Below are 19,670 nucleotides of genomic sequence, written 5' to 3' on the forward strand. Positions count from 1 at the left end.
AGTGTGCAGACTAAGATTCTCCAAGTTTCCTTATAAATATATTCAGATGATTTAGTTGTTAAGACAATTTTCTGTAATGTCTTGGAAAGAGTATTCTTAATGAAAATACTGTTATTTTGGCAAATATTTCAGAACTAGTTTTATTTCATCTAAGTCAATGAATGTTTATCAGGTACTTTAATGCTACTAGGCCATATAATACATGCTGGTGATGAAACAAACAAACAAACAAACAAACAAAACCAAAACATCACCAATTCCCAACACCTAAAAACCCCCTTAATTTTGGTGTAGTTTTTTTTTTTTTGCTATATTCCATTAAAACTGACATATATATATATATATATATATATATATATATATATATATGTCTTAATACATTTTAGTAGGTTACAGGAATATGTGATTTCAATGCTTGGAGGTTGACAAAAGGTGGACCAAAGACAAAATTAGCATGTCTCTTGCTTTTTGTTAATAAAGTTTTATTGGTGCAGGGACACACTCATTTACATACCACTTATATCTCTCCTGAAAGTGGTGACTCATTGCAACAAAGAAATATATAGTCTGTCCAATCAAATGTCCTCATTGTGTGCCATTTACTAAAATAATTCACCAACCAATATTATAGAATACACTACTAAAAAAATTGGTGTTGAAGTCTGGTGTTGGTGGTGCATGCCTTTAATCCCAGCACTTGGGAAGCAGAGGCAGGCAGATCTCTAAAAGTTCAAGGCAAGCCTGGTCTACAGAGAGAGTTCCAGGACAGGATCCAAAGCAATACAGAGAAATCCTGTCTCGAAAAATAAAAAAAAAAAAGAAAAACAAAAACAAAAAAAACAAATAAACAAAGAAATGGTGTTAAAAAGGTAGCCTTTACGGAGATTGGAAGTGTAGTTGTTAAATACATCTACATTCTGTAGAAGAAGCACATTTTTATTGGATAAATTTTGTAACCAGATATTCTAGTTTTCTTCTTAAAACATTCAAAAAATTCATCATTTCTAATACTGTCATGTCAGAAACATTTTAAGTCAGAATACTCAGAATACTTATATAACAAGTTTCAAATATTTGTGACATTGGAAAGCTGAAGTGGCGTGCCATTTGAGGACACAATACTCTCACTTTTACTCACGTAGCACAGAGGACAGCTCTGTCTCCCTGAGATGAACAGGGTTCTTTCTCCTCAAGTTCTGGACATTCATTTTCACTTCCAATTGGGAACTGCCTGATGGTCCTTGTCCTTACACGAGTGCCGGTGGGGGATGTGGCATCATGGCATGTTTTCGAACATGGGCTCCATTCCGACCACTCGGACACTTGGCACTCTTTGTTGATCACACAGGACTGGAAGGTCATGGGCAGTTTCTCTTGTTGGCAAAAGCTGTAACAAAGCATTGATAGTTTTACCTCAGACTCATAGGCAGTTGGAAACTTTGCCTTCAACACCTCAGACAATAAAATCAGCTTGGAAGTTTGAATTTCTAAGTGGACATGCAGCTGATAGTTTCACTGAAAACATGTGAACATTTGCAAAGTGCAGTGGAAAAATTAGCCGATATTAGTGTTTGCCTCACCTCCTTTTTATGGGAGCGTGGAGTTGTTAATCCATTCACAAGAAGTTGAAAATAAAGAAGAGTTAGAAAAATCAACCAAAGCTGAATTTATCCCGTTGATTCATATTCATTCTAGGCTTATTTTAATTTAGAAAGGGGAAACCTGAAACTGTTAACATATGTTAATTTCCATTCTATCTTGCTAAATTAAATAAGCATTAGTGCTTAGCTCCAATACTTTTGGCATTGAAAACATAATTTAATGTGTCTTAGAATAATTTTATGTCAGTTATGATTTCAGTTATACTATATGGCTATACAGATATATTAACCTTTCTAATTTATACATTTTTAAATTTCATTTTGTATGTGTCTGTGTTAAGTTTGTGAATTTATGGTATGTGCAGAGCCCAGTAGAGGATGGTTGGTTCTTGGGAGCTGGAGACAAGAGAGTTGTGAAGTCCTTGATGTGGATGCTGAGACCTGAATGTGGTTCCTCTGGAGGAAAAATGAATGTTTTTAACCACTGACCCATGTCCCCAGTGTCTCTAATTAATATGAAATACTTGTAACTATCCTGATTAAATGCACAAAAATATTTTCAAAATATTTATTTATTTTCCACATATAATAGAGATAAACTTTAAAGATACATTTAATATATATTTTACCAATAAAGTATGTATTCAAATCACTGTCATTTTAATTCTCTTTGAATATGAGGCATATTGGATTAAAAATTGGAATGTAACCAACAAAACAAAAGATGGAATTGTGGATCTCAACAGGTAAAGTTTCAAGTAGCTTGAGTTTTGCTGGAATTACTCTTTGTTGGACTCTTGTCCAGACTCAATAACCAATACTGTACAGTCATAGAGTCAGCCTGTGGTGATCCGGCTTGATGGAGAAATCCTTATTATTCCATCTAATTCAGGTTCCATATTCATTTGTTCTAATCACCCACAGAAGGAGGTTGGTCCATTTTACTCTAACAACTTACACCCTGTTGTCTTAATCCTACCTGTGTGCATATTTTAACAAATTCTGTTCCCACAATCAAATTTGAACTGAAAAACCTCAAAGCCAATTTGTTGAAGTTGAAGAGCCTCCACAGAAAATCATCAGAGACTGGTTAAAAGGCCTGTGAGTTAGCTCTTTCTCACTACGCCCGAACAAAGGCCACCTGTGCACAAATGCTACATAAGCACTGGCATTGGTGATGTCTTTAGGTATGACATTGTGAATTTTCTTTGTGATGAGCAACTTTTCATACTCATATTGAGAGTCACTTCTAAGAATTGGGGAAAAATAAATAACCAAATAATGTTCCCTATAACCCCACTTTTACAAAATGTACACAATTCATTTCCTCTTATATTTATTGCTTATCCTCTACATTGACATGCATTGCCTTGCAGGTAATTCTGAAAAAGTTCATACAGGTAAAAGAGAAGTAATCTATTTTAATCTTTTCTAGATAATTGGACTATTGGTTTACTATTAGTACAATTATCCTCATTATCTGATGCCAAGTGACTTGCCCACTATATTACTGTGTCACATTTTTTTTTGTTTAAAAGTGAGCCCTTTAGATAAATTCATCTGATTTTTGGAAATAGGAATGCCTTGTTAACAGGTATAGTACTAGCTCCTAGTGACTGAGGTAACACTCAGAGCACAAAAAAACTCATGGAAAGTTTGGAGACTAAGACTATGAGATTCCTTCAAGAAACACTGATTCCAGTGTTCCATGAAACTTTTGAGTTATCTCCCACACAAATCTGATATAAGAGTAAGAGAATATATATTCATATTCACATTCATAAAATAAGATATTCCTATGTGTCAGTTTTGGTTGTTATCCCACCAGATAGGAGTATGACAATTAGGGTGGGTTCTGTTTCCCCTTTCATATTTTTCTAAGTGTGCTTATAACACTTGCTGTTGGTGGGACCATTGTTAGTATTGTCAGTTTGGAAACTTTGTAAAGCCCAAGTTTAAAACTGAACTCACATACTTTCCTATGGGTTAATTCCATTTCATAAGGAAGCATCCCGACAGAGCTTGCTTAAGGGTTTGCCAGTTCTGAATTGTGGCAATGCAATCTGAGCTTAGATTTTTCTAAAATTAGAACTCATTTCTTTAGCCATCCCGTTCTCAGTCACTTCGCATAGCTTTAACTGGATCTAAAGCATAAAGGTTTTTAAGTCACTGCTTTAGCGGAGGAGGATGCCAGGAGTAACCTGTGAAACAAATGAACCCACACTGCACCAACAATAGGCTTCACAAGTGTTTTGTTAGTCATACAGGGACTTAGAAGTAGTTATTAAAATCCCAAACAAATACATTTTTTCCAAAGTCATGATAACACTGATGATACTAGTTAAACACAATGGATTAAAAAAATGAAACAAAGTAATAACAAACACACACACACACACAAAGAAAGAAGAAGCATGGATGATTATAAAGGAGGTGTAGGGATGAAGGGTGGGAGGAGAGGTGTTTAATAAGGGTGAGAGTAGAGAATATGGGTTACAGTAATCATTATACTTGAATGAAATTTATATATGCAAGAATTTGTCAAAGATCAATTAAAGATCTGTCTATCACAAGCTTAAAAACAGTTTTGTAATATATTTTAATTTTCAGTGTAAGTCTCAAATGAAGAAAGTTAAACACCAATAGAAGGATGATATCATATTGCAATTACATACTTCTATGTGGGGCACATACAATGTATATTTGTATGTGTGTGTTTGTGTGTGATTTTCTAGTATGCCTCAAGTTTCTAGAAATACAGATAAAGAAACTGAAACCATGGGATTTAGAAATATGAAGAAAAGATGATAGTAATTAAGTTAGAATCATAATTGCATGATGGAAGACACAGAAGGTCACTTTAAGTAGTAGGTAACTGTGGTGATGTTAACTCTATATTAGAAGTTTTCAGGTTGAGATAGTAAATTGATGGTGATTAGTTGAGATAAAGTGAACCTGTGATGAAATAACATATTGGACCAGAGAAAACAATGTTTTCTTGGCCCAGACAGAGAGTTGGTAATATGTAATGCAATTAAGAAAAGCACATTGCAAGCTTTGCTTACATAGCCAGATATTATGTGGAGAGAGGGAGTCTAAATTGGAGGTCTCCTTTGGGTCCCTCCCCTTGGAGATCTGATAACCCTGTAGAAGAGGAGGAAAGATTGTAGGAGTCAGAGGGGGTGGAGGACACCAGGAAAATATGGCTCATAAAATCAACTAAACTCTGCTAACATCTGTCACAGGGACAGAAACAAGCAGAGCCTGCACCCAGTCCCCTGTATGTATGTATGCATGGTTATGAACTTGGTGTTTTTGTGTAACTCCTAGCAGGGGGAGTGGGTATGTCTCTGACCCTTTTGCATGATCTTGGAACCTTTTTCCTCCTGTTGGGTTGGCATGTCCAGCCTCAGTATGAGGGCTTTTGCTGTGTCTCACTGTATCCTGTTTCATTTGTGCTTGGTTGTTGTTCCTTAGAAGCCTACACTTTCATGAAGAGGAAATGGAGGGGATCTGGGAGAAAGGAGATGTGGGAGGGAAGCTGGGTGAAGTACAAGAAGCCTGGCTTACATTTCAGGCACTCATACAGGCCCTGTGTAAGACAGTCTATGGTACTTCTGGCCTTTTGAGAGCTCTCCACACTGATTTAACTGCTGCACTGATTTGTAATCTCACCAAACAGTTGTTGAGAATTCTTTTCCCCTGCATCATTCTCAGAATTTCCTGCCAAATTCTATACCACCTTGTCATGGTACCCAAAGAAATTTATAACCTACCCAAGAGATCCTTGCTTAACCTTAAATGTTTATTGCGATTATTGCCACAATAGCTAGGAAATTGAAGCAATCTACATGCTCTTCCATTGATGAATGCGTAATAAAAATGTAGTAAACTATGGAACTATTTAGCTATAAATAAAAAAGAAAGGAAATTTTCAGGTAAATTAATAGAGCTGGAAATTATTGTACTCAGCAAGGTTGACCCAGACCTAGAAAGAAAAATGCTGCTTGAGGTCTCTTATATGCCTGTGCTTGTTCTGAATCTTTAGATTTGAGCATACATTCTGAAGTATCCTAATAATATAGAGAATAACAAATGGCTCATTAAAGGAGGAGAGGAGGAGTCACAGTAAGAGACAGGTGATGTTAATGAGGAAGGGCTTTAACTTGGAGGGAAGGGCAATACAGGGGAAAGTAGGAGAGGGAGAGATAAATAATAAGGATCCTTGAAAAGATAGAGAGAAACATTGTTTTATGCTTATTTAAAATATATTATATGTGTATACAAGTGTGTGTGTGTGTTCAGTGAAAATTTACAGCTTAAAGTGATGGGGCTCCACCCAAGAACCACATAGCATTTTATAAAAACTCCAGTACCAGGTATGGGAAACCTCTCCATGAGTTTTTGGTTGGAGAAATACAAAGCCTTTAAAAGTTATAGAGGCTATTGCTATTCCTCTCAATTTACCTCCAAAATTTAATTGTAAGATTGTATTGCTAGAGATGCCACATACTTTGAACATGGTAAGTGGATTGATTGATATGAAATTGATTTAGGATGCCTTCTTGAGGACTGCTTCTCACAGAATTGGAGTTACTATGCATTTGCCAAAGGAAAGGAACAATTGCTAGTCAACCCATCATAAAGGGTATGAAACACATCAATGTCTAGACTTGTAAAATACCTAAAACAGCAAAATGATGGCACTTTTATTTTGAGGGTGACCAGGAGTTGTCTAATTGGACTTAAGACCTTCTCAACAGGAGGGAATTCAGGCTGGATACTGTAAACAGAGCCAGTTACCTACCCATCCTTAGAGAATCCATAGACTACAAAGAGGAATCTGCTGTTGCTATATTCATAAAACAATGTAACCCCTGCTTCCTAAATGCATCTCCTTATAACCAAGACAAATGTATCTTTTACCCCTCGTTTAAAAAGCCTCTTTTTGCAACTATGGAGGAAATTACAAAGATCCACAACTCTTCAAAATGTATAGGATAGGTGACCATAGAGTGTACAGCCTCAAAGGATCAATCTGCAATGCTACACCTACATTCATGGCTTACAAAAATAATTACAAAAAAGCAGGTGGAATTATTGTAAAAGTCAGAAGGGCAAAGCAGCAGCAATGAGATAATGTCCCGTTGACTTGAAGGGAAAGATGCACCTATGAAATCTCCAGAAAATCTCTACGATATACTTGTTTGAATAAGACCAATATAATGAAAACACCAATTGGCATGTCAAAATGGACAGGCTATATCCACATGGTCCCATTCCTAGATGAAGAGCTACAGGTGATCAGGGGTTGCTAAAAGAGTGAGATTTAGTTTCCTCCAGGGACTAGATTCCCCATTGGTTCTTCTATCCAATGTGGGTAGCCATATATATATATATATATATATATATATATATATATATGTATATATATATATATATACATATATATATATATGTATGTATGTATGTATGTATGTATGTATTCTTATGAGCAATACTAAATGGGCTCAGTATGTTATGTGTGCATAACCTATATAAGAAGAGATTTTTAATTTGAGAGGGAAAGGCATGGTACTAGGAAGAGTTGGATGGGTAGTAGGAAAGATGGGAGGGGAGTGACATAGATGTAGCACTCATGTATGAGTTTTTCAAATTAATATTTTTGTAAAATAATAAATGATCTCCTATGGGTAAAGATTTCATTAAAAGATTTGGAACAAAAAGAGGTATTTGGGTTTTAGGAAAAATTAACTAAAATATGATTGAATGCAGTGATTCTCACAATGATTAGTATTCACAATAAATGTCTTTAGTACGTACTGTCTACCAAATAATTTACGAACCTCTGTGTCTGGAAAGTGTGTAAAACAGTAAATAATTTTATGCTCATAATAACTTTATGAGGAAATAGTTCAACTTGGTTACATCTAAATAAGGTGTGGAAAGGCAGTTTGGAAGACTTTTTTTTTGTTTGTTTGTTTTGTTTTGTTTTGTTTCCTTCTGACACATCTGAGCTCTTTCTTAGCAAGCAGTCTAGCCAACAGATGTAAAAATGGGGTTGTCTATCACTGCATGTCTACAGCAAATCCTGTACTATGCTAAGATTTTCTAGAATATGTCATATAGTCCTCCAAATTACTCTGTAAGGGAAAATTCCATACTATTGTTTATTTGTCTGTCTATGCTCTAGCTCTCTATTTATCAATATACCCACTATCTATTTGTAAGAGTTGTATGTAGAAATTTAAAAATGGATTGTTGTTTTAAAATAATATTTCCACCAGAGCTAAGAAGTTGGCTTAGCCTATAATGTACTTGTATTGAAAGAATAAGGATATGAATTTTATCCACATAATTCCTGTTTTTAAAATGGCAGACATGGTGGCACATACTTGTAATTCCCATACATGGGGAGGCTGTTATCTGAAGATCAAGGGTAGTAGCTGGCCACCCAGTCTAACCTATATGGCAAGTTTCAGGACACTGAGATACTGTCTCAAGAAAAGGTGGAGGACCTCAGGAATGAGGAATGACATAGTAGGTTTTCCCTCAAAGCTCCACATGCATGCACACATAAGGGCATACATGCACAATTTCAGTCATTAAGACTTTATTAACGGTATCTTAAAAACAAACAACCTGCAAGTCTTTTCCCAATAGATTGATTTATTTTATAAATTAGGTAACAGAATTTTTATTAGCTCCTCTATTTTGTACAGCTGGAAAATAAAAAGATCTTTCTGCTGATGGCATTGATGAGGGTGTCAGCAACAGAAGCACACACTAAAACTATTATGAACTGTTAAAGAACTGAAATTAGAAACTATTTGATCTCATAGACAGCAGGAGTCAAAAGGAGAGAGGGAGTCATTGAAATCTTAGACACTTTTAGCTTTGAGTCTGGCAAAAAATGGGTCAATTATGAAAGAATAATAAGTACCAGTTTTCTAGCTCAATAGTCTCAGCAGTCACATTCTTACTTGATGCAGATTAACCAAAGATGCATACAGTGAGAAATTTTATCCAAGGACCAAAGTGTTGCTGAAAGTCTTGTACATCATATATGTGTATGTTAGTATAGATTACAAACTCACAGCCAAAGCTGTAGTGACAGAGGAGGGATCACACATCTGGGCGCATTTTAGATCTGTTCCTTTCTTACCGATGATCAAGGTGCTTGCATAGACACTCTGATATTTAGTTGGGTTGGTTCATGATTATTAATGAGGCTAAGTAGAACCATAAGGTCATCCAAATCTACTAGATTTTTCACCTTCCACAATCAGTCACTTCCTGCTTCATCCTGGACCGAAAAAAGCTGACATCGTGAGACACAGAGGATAAATACATTTTGGTTCCTTATGTTTTTACAAGATTATGCCTCTGTGGAAGTGAGGATATGGACAAATGATGCTTTTGATAAGGATGCTACTGTCACTGTGACAGCTTTTTTTCCTTTATGTGGTGTTCATAGGAGAGCCAGATGGCCAGTACTGATTAGAACAAAACTCTGGCTTTGAGAAAGAAACAGATGTTATGGACTACACCTTTTATTGGAAAGGGGAACCAGATAACAGTGAAAAATGACAAGCAAACTGGTTTTTGTGTTAAAAGACTTCCTCCAGCGATAAAGAACAGAGACTTTCCTCAATCTGAAAAATGCCAAGTCACTTTATTTCAAATCTGTTAATTCATGCTATACCCTATTAGAAATGGAAGCTATTTAAATCATTACAAACAAACAAAAGAAAACAAAACAAAACAAAAAAAAAAAACAAACAACTTTGCAGCCCATTTAGTGATGACTGCTCAAGAAAACTACCTTTTTCTGAAGGCTGCTCATTACATTTTCTGAAAGGTCATTTTCCTTCTTTATCTTAAAATCAAATTCCAGCATTGCCATCTGATAGGCTTTCAGAAATCTGTCACTTTTTCCATTGCTTTCTCAGATGGCCAGCTGATAAAATTAACTCTTATCAGGGTTCTCCAGCAGCCTGAGCTTCTGCCCTGTTCTCACTGTCCTCAGAAGGAAAGTAGCCTAGACTGTGGGTCACCATATCCTACCAGGAACCTCCTCTGCCACTAAGTAAATTCTGAGGATCTTGATGATATAGATGATTTGTAGAAAGTCTCCAAGCATATCATTGATTTTCCTGTCCCAAACAGTTCCTAAAAGATTATCTTCCTCGTGGAAAGTAGAAACTAACAGACTGCAAAATTGGTATCATGATCTACCTGCAAAGGAACAGACAGACAAAAAAGAAAAAACATGCGCCCTTGGGCTAAGAGGATAGTTTTTGGAATAAGCATGAGGACTGAGTTGAAATCCTCAAAATTCATGTAAAGACAGGAGTGGTAGCACATGTTTATAATTCTAGTGCTCCTGCAGCAAGATGGGAAGTGAAGACAGGAGAATCCCAGGAGCTAAAGATAGCCTGGCATGCACAGAATAACAACAAGGAGCGCAACCTAGTTTCAAATAAGAAAAGTATATGGTCAAGACTGAGGTTGTCCTCTGACCTCCAAATTTATGATATGCCATATGACAACCAAACTCCTTACACATGTGAACATGAATGTGAGTGCACACACACACACACACACACACACACATATATATATATATATATATATATATATATATACAATGCACAAACATGTAAAAAGGCTCTTTATAAGTAAGTAGACTATAAGTGGCCAAAACATAATGTTATTTGAAGCCTATGCTCTGAAATTCATTCCTCTCTCTCTCTCTCTCTCTCTCTCTCTCTCTCTGTGTGTGTGTGTGTGTGTGTGTGTGTCTCCCCTCTCTTTTTCTCCCTCCCTCTTGTTTATACCTACGGATCTGACTATATCATCCTAATATTGAAAAATAGGAAAAATAAAGGAGGCTATTGTTTAATGTTAGATGATTTCATGAGGCTAGAACTCTAGCATTGGCAGCCTATAGTCTGTAAGTGGAAGCTGTTCCTGGGGACTAGTAAAATGTAGGGTTTGCTTCTTTATTGAGTTGACTAAGACCATTGCCTCTAAATGCTATCTTCTTGTACATGGGAATTCTAGGATGCTTTCTAAACAACAGAACTAGGGCCTGAAGTTTAACAAAATCCTCATGAGATCTACTTGGGTAGTGAAGTTTTAGAATCAGAGATTATTCACATATATTCACTCCCAAACAAGCATAAATCAGGCAGTATTAACAGCTGGAAAATGAGTCCATATCTAGGTAACCCTACTTTTAACAAACAAAACATTCTAAAGTGATCTCATATGCAATAAGAATTTGTTAGCAGATGGCTGATTACCAAAGTCAAAAAAATCTGGAGCAGAGAACTAACCAAAGTTATCCTAGCAATTCTCAGCATTGATAACTGCACCGGCATTTCTCTGGGTTATGAGCTTTTGTGCCTACAGAAAACTCTGTACTTTCTGGCATCAGCTGCTCCAAGAAATGTATGTGCTGCCTCTTTCTACTGCCCTCAGCTCAGACAACAAGCCCAGCACTAGCATGTTTTGCTCTTGGAATCTAAATCACATTCAGATACCTGGCTGCCAGCACCTTTTGGAAACATTAACCTTAGCTTTCAGACTTCACAGTGCAGAGAGTCCATTAGAGTCTTGGTAGCCAAGCCATGTGCTATATAAGAAAGCAAGAGATTATTTATAGGTTTTCTATATCAGTTGAAAATATTCTCTAAGTTATTTTGTAGTAATTAATAGATGTACCACCTCCCCCACACACACATTGCATACTCAGCAGACTCAGCTGAAGAAGAATGTCAAGTATGTTGACAGTGCCATGAACAACATACTGGACATTGTACATTGTTATTTACATTGTACAACCATGTTATTTATCAGTAGGAATTGAAACAAAAATCAAATCCCAAACTCTGATGCTTCCACCCAGGTAATTGTAAAAGCTCTGAACAATAAATAGGATCAGTATTATTGACAAGCCAACCCATATGTGGCACCCTCCCCAAACAAGATAATATTTTACTGCTTGAGAATTATACTGTGAAAAGTCTATATAACTGTTTATAAATATGAATCTTTTGTCATTTAGGGATATGTTATCTATAAACAATATAACAGCATGTCAATTTTAACTCCCTATAGACTTAGTCTATAGCAAGCACTTGAAATATTTTTATTCCATTAAAGAACAAGTTTTCCTTCTCTAAAGATAGAAGTAAATCCATTGGCATATTTTAAGTTTACTGTAGGGTTTTCAATAGAAGAGAAATTATGTGTTATTACTGCATAATGTTTCCAAACTTTTTCAATATGTGCAATGTTACCAAATACTATTTTGTTTAGGTATTAAAAATATCATTCAATTTGTGTTATACAAAATGCCCAGGCTTAAATAATTGGTTGTGTCAGAATGGTCATTGACACTGTCTCATAAAATGTCTTGTACTAAGAATGAAAGTGCCTTCTTTATTTTTGACTGGCAAAGTATAAAGCTTAGAGAGAAAAAAAAAGAAACTGATTTGTACCTTTAGGTATATACACTTTTCTCTTTTACCTAGATTGGCAATTGTCTATTATATCTGAGTTTCCATCTCTTAAGCTTATAGTTAAAGATTTCAAACTTACACTCAGATATTTTATGCTAGAATATAATGCTAATAAGGCATGCATATATTTCATACTGTGCTTTTTCAATACTAATGAGCAGAAGGTTTCTCAGATCTTCTTAATCACCAAATTGCAGTGTCAGAAAGTGATAAATGCTATGATCAGAGTCAAGGGACCCAAGACAGCCCCACTTGGCTGGTCCTCTGATACACAACCCTGCTAAGCTAATGAAGAGTCCACCTCATGATCTTTAATTAAGGTGAAATTACATTTTACTAAAAGATAACAAAGTTTCTTTCTTCAATAAATGCGTATACATTAATTTTTATAACTTAACCAACTAACCTAAATCCGGATTGGGTTACATTTAGTTGAAGCTTTGCTTAGACATTTCTTTCACTTGTAAGTATAGTGAAGTGAAACTCTGCCTTTAGCATAAAATTGTTTCCTATACCTTATCATTTTTGTATCAGTTTGAACGAATCCCTTTATGATCCCTCTGAATTTTATTATCAAGCACCCTTTTCTTTCACAGAACTCAACAGAGCATAGGTAACAATACCTATGGAAGCAAATGCATGCATATTAACCCCCCCCTTTTTTTTTTCTAAGAAAGATAGAGATCTTTGCCTTGCTCTGATATTTGAAAATCTTCTGTTGAGTTGTTTGGGAACGTTGCCAGCAGATGTCACCTGCCAGCTGGAGTGATCATATGGTACCTATTAAAGCTGAGGGCCGCACTGCTGGTCAGCATCTGAATTGGACAATAGCAGCATGGTGCATGTTTCATAATGGGATAAACTGCTATAGCAGTGAGGCATCCCTGAAGAGCAAATACTACATTTACCATCCTTTAAACTTGCATGCATTTGCTTCCTTATCTCCATGCTGGTCCAGCCACCATAGTGAAAATCCATGGCTGACACCCAAATCCACTCCGAGTGAAAAAACTGTAACCTGTTTTCAGAAATAGTGTGAAAACTGGCTTTCAGACTGTGAAAGTGGGTAGCGTTGGTAGTGAATGCCTTTAGTCCTAGCACTAGGGAGGCGGAGGAAGGCAGATCTCTGTGAGTTTGAGGCCAGCCTGTTATACAGAGCTAGTTCCAGGACAGGTTCCAAAGCAATACAGAGAAACCCTGTCTTGAGAAAACAAAGCGAAAACAAAATAAACAAACAAGAACAAAAACAAACAAAAAAGAGTGTGAAAGTAATAGAAAATAATATGACTAATTTTGGCAATTTTTATCAAAGTTAGCCTTTAAGAGGAATTTTGCCTGTAATAATTCTGCTCCTGGGCTGTGGTGGCACACACCATTAATGTAGGCACTTGTTGGTCAGAGTCAGGCAGATCTCAGTGCATGTGTATTCAGCCTAATCTAAAGAATTATGTTTCCAATGCTTAAACTAAGCATGTAGAGTAGGACACTATGACTACGGGAAAATTTTAGCTATTAAGTATTTAAAAGTAGAATTAACAAATATTTATTCAAAATTTGCCATTTGTCACATAATTTTATGACATAAGTCAGAGACAACAAAGTATCATATCTCTGAGTTAAAAAATAGAAGTCAGAGGTAAAAATTTTAGGATAATGACTTTTAGGGTAATAATAATTTTAGGGTAATGACTAAAAATTCTTTGCTACATTGCCCACAGCATAGTCTATTCTTAATGGCTTGGACAACTTGGAGGTACATGTGTCCACTCCATTAAATTATTATAGAAACCTAATCATAAAATGCAATCCATAAGTCATAAAATTTGAAGAAAGTAGATGTAATTATTGAAAAATAATGTCATACTTTCTTGGTTTTGATGACTAATTGATAATGCTTACCCAGTATCTTCTTTATAAATTTTCACAATCATAGGAAAACATACACAGATATGACCTGACCTAAAGTAATTGCAAATGTGATTCCTCCTTTGTTCTGCATCTCTCTGTGTTTCAAAGTGCTCCTGTGTCTAATAGAGATCAATGTTGGGTGTCTCCTTCTTTCGTGTTCTACTTTATCATTTGAGACAGTCTATTACTAAACTTGGAGCTCATGGATTGACTATGCCATCTTACTAGTAACATTCCAGGATCCTCCTGTCTCCCTCTACCTGCTTTGCTTCCCATCATCATGACTTCAGGTCATACTGCATTACCTGGCTATTTACATGAGTGCTGTGAATCTAACTTGAGTACCTCATGCTTGTGTAGCAAGGACTTTACCCAGTGGCATGTCACCATAGCCATATGTGCTGGTTGGTTTTTGTAAACTTGGCACAAATATAGACATGTCTCCAAAGAGGAATCTCAGTTGATGAATTGCCTCCATCAGATTGGTGTATAAGGAAAGTCTGTGGGATTTTTATTGAGTAATGATTGGTGTGGGTGGTGATACTTCTGGGCAATTGCTTCTGGGTTGTGTAAGAAATCAGACTGAGCAAGTCATGGGAAGCAAGCCAGTCAGTAGTGTTCCTCCAGTCTTCGCTTTAATTCCTGCCTTAGGTTCCTGTTGTGGCTTCCCCTGATAATGGGTTATAATTTTTAAGCCAAATAAAGTCTTTTCTTTCCAAGTTGATTTTGGCCATGGCATTTTTTCTTTTTTAATCAAAGCACTACAAAATCGTGTGCCATGATGCCCATCTCTATAAACACATTGTTGCCCAGTTTCCTGAATCGTTTCCTGAAACTTTCCTGCTTAGGTTTTCCCATTCCTCGTGAGTCTTCGTTTTCAAATCCCCTCTATGCAGATTAGTAACAAAGCATTAGAAACTCTGATAAAATGTACTGGTTGAAATCACCCAGTAATCTCTATTTTCATTTAAAGTCATGAACCAATTGTTCTCTTCCTTCTGACTGGTTTAGGAGGTACTACCTCACATTGCTCAAGCAGAAGGCCAGTTCTAGCACATCTATATTCATTCCATTAATCATCTATTTGGAAACACACAGTGGCTGCCTTGTCAGAATGTCCCAAGTCAGAACCCATCCACTTGACCTTCCTGATTCACTCTATCATCTTACAAGTACAAAATGTTGCCACAAGAACATCTTTCTGTTGATGAAATTTGCTTGTTTCTCTGCAACCCTAATCAGCTTCATAAATCTGTCAAACACTCATTAAACCCTTGAAGCTTTCATTAAAGTCTGGCTTTAATAAGAGAATTTATAAGACATCTAATTTAAATTAATAAATGACAATTGTAGAATGAACAGAACTATTGTATATGTCCACATAGGATGGTTTAGCAACCTGACAGCTACCATTTAAGCTTTACACAGAGGGCATTAAAATTTTTAGTTCATAACTCATCAGTTTTCTTATTGTTTAACTGTGTAGCATTTGAAAGTAATGTCTTATTAAATTTAATGTTAAAGTGGAGTATTTCTTTTTGCCATTATATACTTCTATGAAGAAATTAACTTTTCCAGTGGCTCAAAAATGTATTATAAGACTTAATGTATGGAATAGGTCAGCATTTTGGTTACAATCTTGTGTAATTATTTAGTAATACAAAAGATAGTTTAAAAATTTACCTCTCCTAATGTAGAAAAGGATATAAGATCATTTGTTGACTCCTATTCTGCTAAAAGTCTGCATGTGAAGTAGTACTCATTCTAAGTTCACTCTTATACTCTTTCAAAGAATTTTAGTGTGGTCTTATTTAATCATTAGCTCATTTTGCTTCAATATAGGAAAATAAATGTATAACATGTGCTCAGTTGATAAACTGTATAATGCAGACAAACAAGAAGAAATCTCCATGAATGTTGTAGGTGAAGGTAGTAAAAAGTATATTATTTGTAATAAAAGTGGAGACAAGGCTTGGATTGGAATATAAAAAGAGTTCTTGAAAAACAGATAGTACTTTAAAACATCTTACCCAACACTCAATAACCCTTTAATAATTTCTTGAAATATGCAAATTGGAAGGAAAACACAATATGCTTATTTCTTTCTACTCTGAGAGAAGTGGGAAATCTAACTCATTTGAAAGAAGATAATTCTGTTTGCCATTCTATAATACAGTCTCAAAGGATTCATGAGGCACAGGATAGAAATTCAGAAATAGGATTTTAAAATCAACATCTTTAGATAAATTGTAATAAAGAGGACAAATGAAAAGCCATTTCAGCTGTAAGGAAATCCCCTCTAGAACATTTGTTCCACTTGATGGAAGTTGCCAGTGTTGGTAATATGTTTAGCGTACACGTTCTTTCCACTGTGCTCCAATATGTGCACTTTGTAATCTCAAATGTGTGTTTTTTTTATACATAGTGAAATGTATCTCTTTTTCCAGTTACACTTGCATAGAAGAATATGCTTAAGGAGACTAACAAGGAGAGGGGGCAAGAATGTTTAAGTGCCTGTCTGACATGGTAGAAAAAAGGTAAGAACTTGAGTTTTAAATTGAAGTGTAATCTGGTCTTGAGTAATCACAAATGTGAACACTAAGCTTCACCCTTCAGTACACAACTGTCAAACTTGGAAGATATTTTTAATTAAACATTTTTCCTTATTAATTTTTTAAGTGCTATAGCAGATCTAATAAATCAACATTTAAAGTACAAGGAAAAGTAAGGCAATTTTTACCTCAGAGAAAGAGGTAATGCATGAATTACATGCAGATTACATTTTAAAACATATAGAACTTTTTTTGAGGAAGGGCAACTGAATCACATTATTGTATTTTTTATGCTACATAGACTCTTATAACAGTTATTCTAAAAAAATACATAAATTCTAATATTAATGTGTATTAAAGCAAGAGGTCTTTTATGTTCCTTGTGAAAATAATTACTGTACATTAAATATTTATGTAATGATAAATATTAATGATCAAAATCATTAATATTAATGACACCTATCATTTATTGATTTAATGTCTTACTTAGGAGTAAACCCTACTATAAAGAACAACATTACTATGCATTTGAACTCACATATTTGCCTTATAAATGTATTGATTTAATAATACTTAATATTATTTATCTGACTTTATAGTTTAAGGAGAAAGTAATATATATAACCTAGACAGAGGAGGGTGTTAAAGATGATAGGTTAATAGTACAGTACATATTACTATTACTGGCCATAAGGCTGTGCAAAGAAGTACATATGTAAGTATATATCTTGTCCAAGTTCATGTAATTATTGCCATGGACTCTGTAGCCATGGAAGTGCCTACATCTTTGTGTTTCCTAAGAAGCTTGAGCAATGCCCTCAGGATCATGTTGTTATTTCTCAAATTGCCAAAGGGAAATGTACCCGATTCTTGCTGTTGAACATCTTTCCAAATGACCCCATGTTGCTCTCCTTTACGACAGCATGGCCTCCAGGAAGGACCTGTCCCTACAAAGGACTCTGGTTGTATAAGATGTATGATGTGCACTGCAGGCTTTCCAGACAACACTCTCCAGGCACTGCTACCATTGAAATATTAGTCAGGCAGCTCTGACTTACCCAGACTCTTGTGTCTCAAGGGGCACATAGCCCCAAGGAACATTCCTCACTGGGTGGATGTGGAGGGAACATCAGCTTTCCTCATAAATAGTACTTCTGAATCATTTTTTGTGTTTCCACTTGTCTTCATATTCTTCTAATAAATATGAGGATCACTATCTACCAAATGAAGGCCCAAGTGTATCTACTTATGATTTTTATATGTATTTCCTAGATATGTCTACAAATCTATCTTTTAAAAAAATCCCTAAGAAGATGCTGATATTTATCTGAGTGTATACAAGTAAGTCATCATAGAACAGTATCAAAATTTACTATAATTGGGTCATATGTTCAGTTTTTCTGAGGGGTTGGAAATTGAAGCCCTCAAATGTATGATAGGCTGGGGCTCTACCACTGGGCTGCATTCTCATCCTCAGCACTACATATTTTTAACAATACCACCAAAGTGTCTTCCCATGGGGCAATCATAATTTATATTTCTGTTGCCAGTGTGTGAGTCCCATTTCATCATATTGTAACCCACATCTTACATTATAAAATCATTATGTACATATACATATGCATATATAATTAAGCTAGAATACACACATATTGTTTAAACTAGAATAGTGGCAACTGACTAGATCTTTATTGTTTTGCTTATATTTTGTTGATTATTAGTAAAAAGGAGCATCTTCTTACAAGCAAGTTGGTCTTTTATATTTTCTTCTTGTGATGACTAGAGATTTTCACTTTCCTTCCTTACAGGCACCTCTATATGCTTTTGTAGTTTAGGTTGTCGAGATTCAGTTCATATCATTATCTGTCATCCTGGATATCTGTAAAGATGGCTGTATGCCAATGAACTCATAATTATAGGGTAGCTGTATACTTAGTCTAATGTGAATGCTCTAAGTGAGAATCAGGTCTGATATAAACGAAACAAGTCCTAGATGACCATAATCCAGGACAATGCTCTTCAATGACAAATGCAATGCCTTGCTTCTCTGGGGTCTAAGAGGGACGTATGATTTTGTTGAACTCATAGTGTCTTAGGGGAAATATTCATATATTTGGCTGGGTTTTGTTTGTTTTGAGACAGAATCTTGTGATGTAATCCAAAGGTAGTTCTCCATGTTGTTTCGGCTACATCAAACTCATGATCTTTCATTCACAGCTTCTTAGTGCCTGAATTATGTGAGAAGTAACAGCATACTTAACTTCTTTAGCTATTTGAATATGATCGATTTACTAAGAAAACTATAAATTGGTAACGTTGAATGAGTCTCAACATGAAGCAAATGTATTTTCAGTCCACCGTAGCTTTAATGACAGCAGGTATGAACTTGGCTGTCATATGTCTTTGAAACAAACTCAAACCAGGCCTAGGTAGATAGGATTTTGTGCAGTTGTATTTTATCTTGATTTTGGAATCACAGCACACGCCCCAGTGACTCACACCAGTCAATCTTTGTATTCTACAATCATGCCAGTGCTTGTTCCTGGAAGGGGTGGACAGGCTGGCAAGTATGAGGTTATTACAGGTACTTCCTATTAGTGCAATAGATGCGATCATCTTGATTTTCAACATCTGAGCAGCTGTGAGCAGTCCTGATCTATGAACAGTACGATATTCTGTGGTGTAATTTTATAAACAAAAATAGACAGGATGATGAATCCAGACACTGGAAGCGCTAGTAGTTTAATATCACTGGAACAGACAATTATATCCTACTTTTCTATCACTTTTCTTCCAAAATAATCTATAAAAATTACTCAATGCCTATATACAGACATGGCATCCCATTGCTTCTGAGTAAAGAATTTACTTTACAGAAAAAGGATGAAGGCAAGGGATAAATGCAGCAGGCCCAGCTAATCCTATAGATGTCCCATCACACATAGTAATTAAACTTATGGAAAGAGAAAAGAGTCAAGGGAAGTTTCAGTGAATTTGTTTACTGGGAAATAGTGATGTTGGGACCAAATAGCAGGTAAGTGGTGTTAATTATTCCAAAGTGAAAAAATGTATTTCTCAGA

At 35.6% G+C, this 19,670-nt stretch overlaps 1 protein-coding gene and 1 long non-coding RNA gene across 2 annotated transcripts in view; one reads left to right on the forward strand and one right to left on the reverse strand.

Moving 5' to 3' along the window:
• Thsd7a (thrombospondin type 1 domain containing 7A) overlaps nucleotides 1-19,670 on the reverse strand; it is a 373,759-nt gene that overhangs the window by 169,962 nt on the left and 184,127 nt on the right. Inside the window, exon 3 of the mRNA XM_051175692.1 lies at nucleotides 1,139-1,387. Within this exon, the coding sequence (XP_051031649.1) occupies nucleotides 1,139-1,387 (249 nt within the window). The remainder of the gene's footprint in view (nucleotides 1-1,138; nucleotides 1,388-19,670) is intronic.
• Nucleotides 1-19,670, forward strand: part of LOC127215322 (uncharacterized) — a 43,844-nt gene that overhangs the window by 15,917 nt on the left and 8,257 nt on the right. Inside the window, exon 2 of the long non-coding RNA XR_007833941.1 lies at nucleotides 16,486-16,575. This is a non-coding gene — a long non-coding RNA (uncharacterized LOC127215322). The remainder of the gene's footprint in view (nucleotides 1-16,485; nucleotides 16,576-19,670) is intronic.

The sequence above is a fragment of the Phodopus roborovskii genome, unplaced genomic scaffold, assembly GCF_943737965.1.
Source record: "Phodopus roborovskii unplaced genomic scaffold, PHOROB, whole genome shotgun sequence".
NCBI lineage: Eukaryota > Metazoa > Chordata > Mammalia > Rodentia > Cricetidae > Phodopus > Phodopus roborovskii.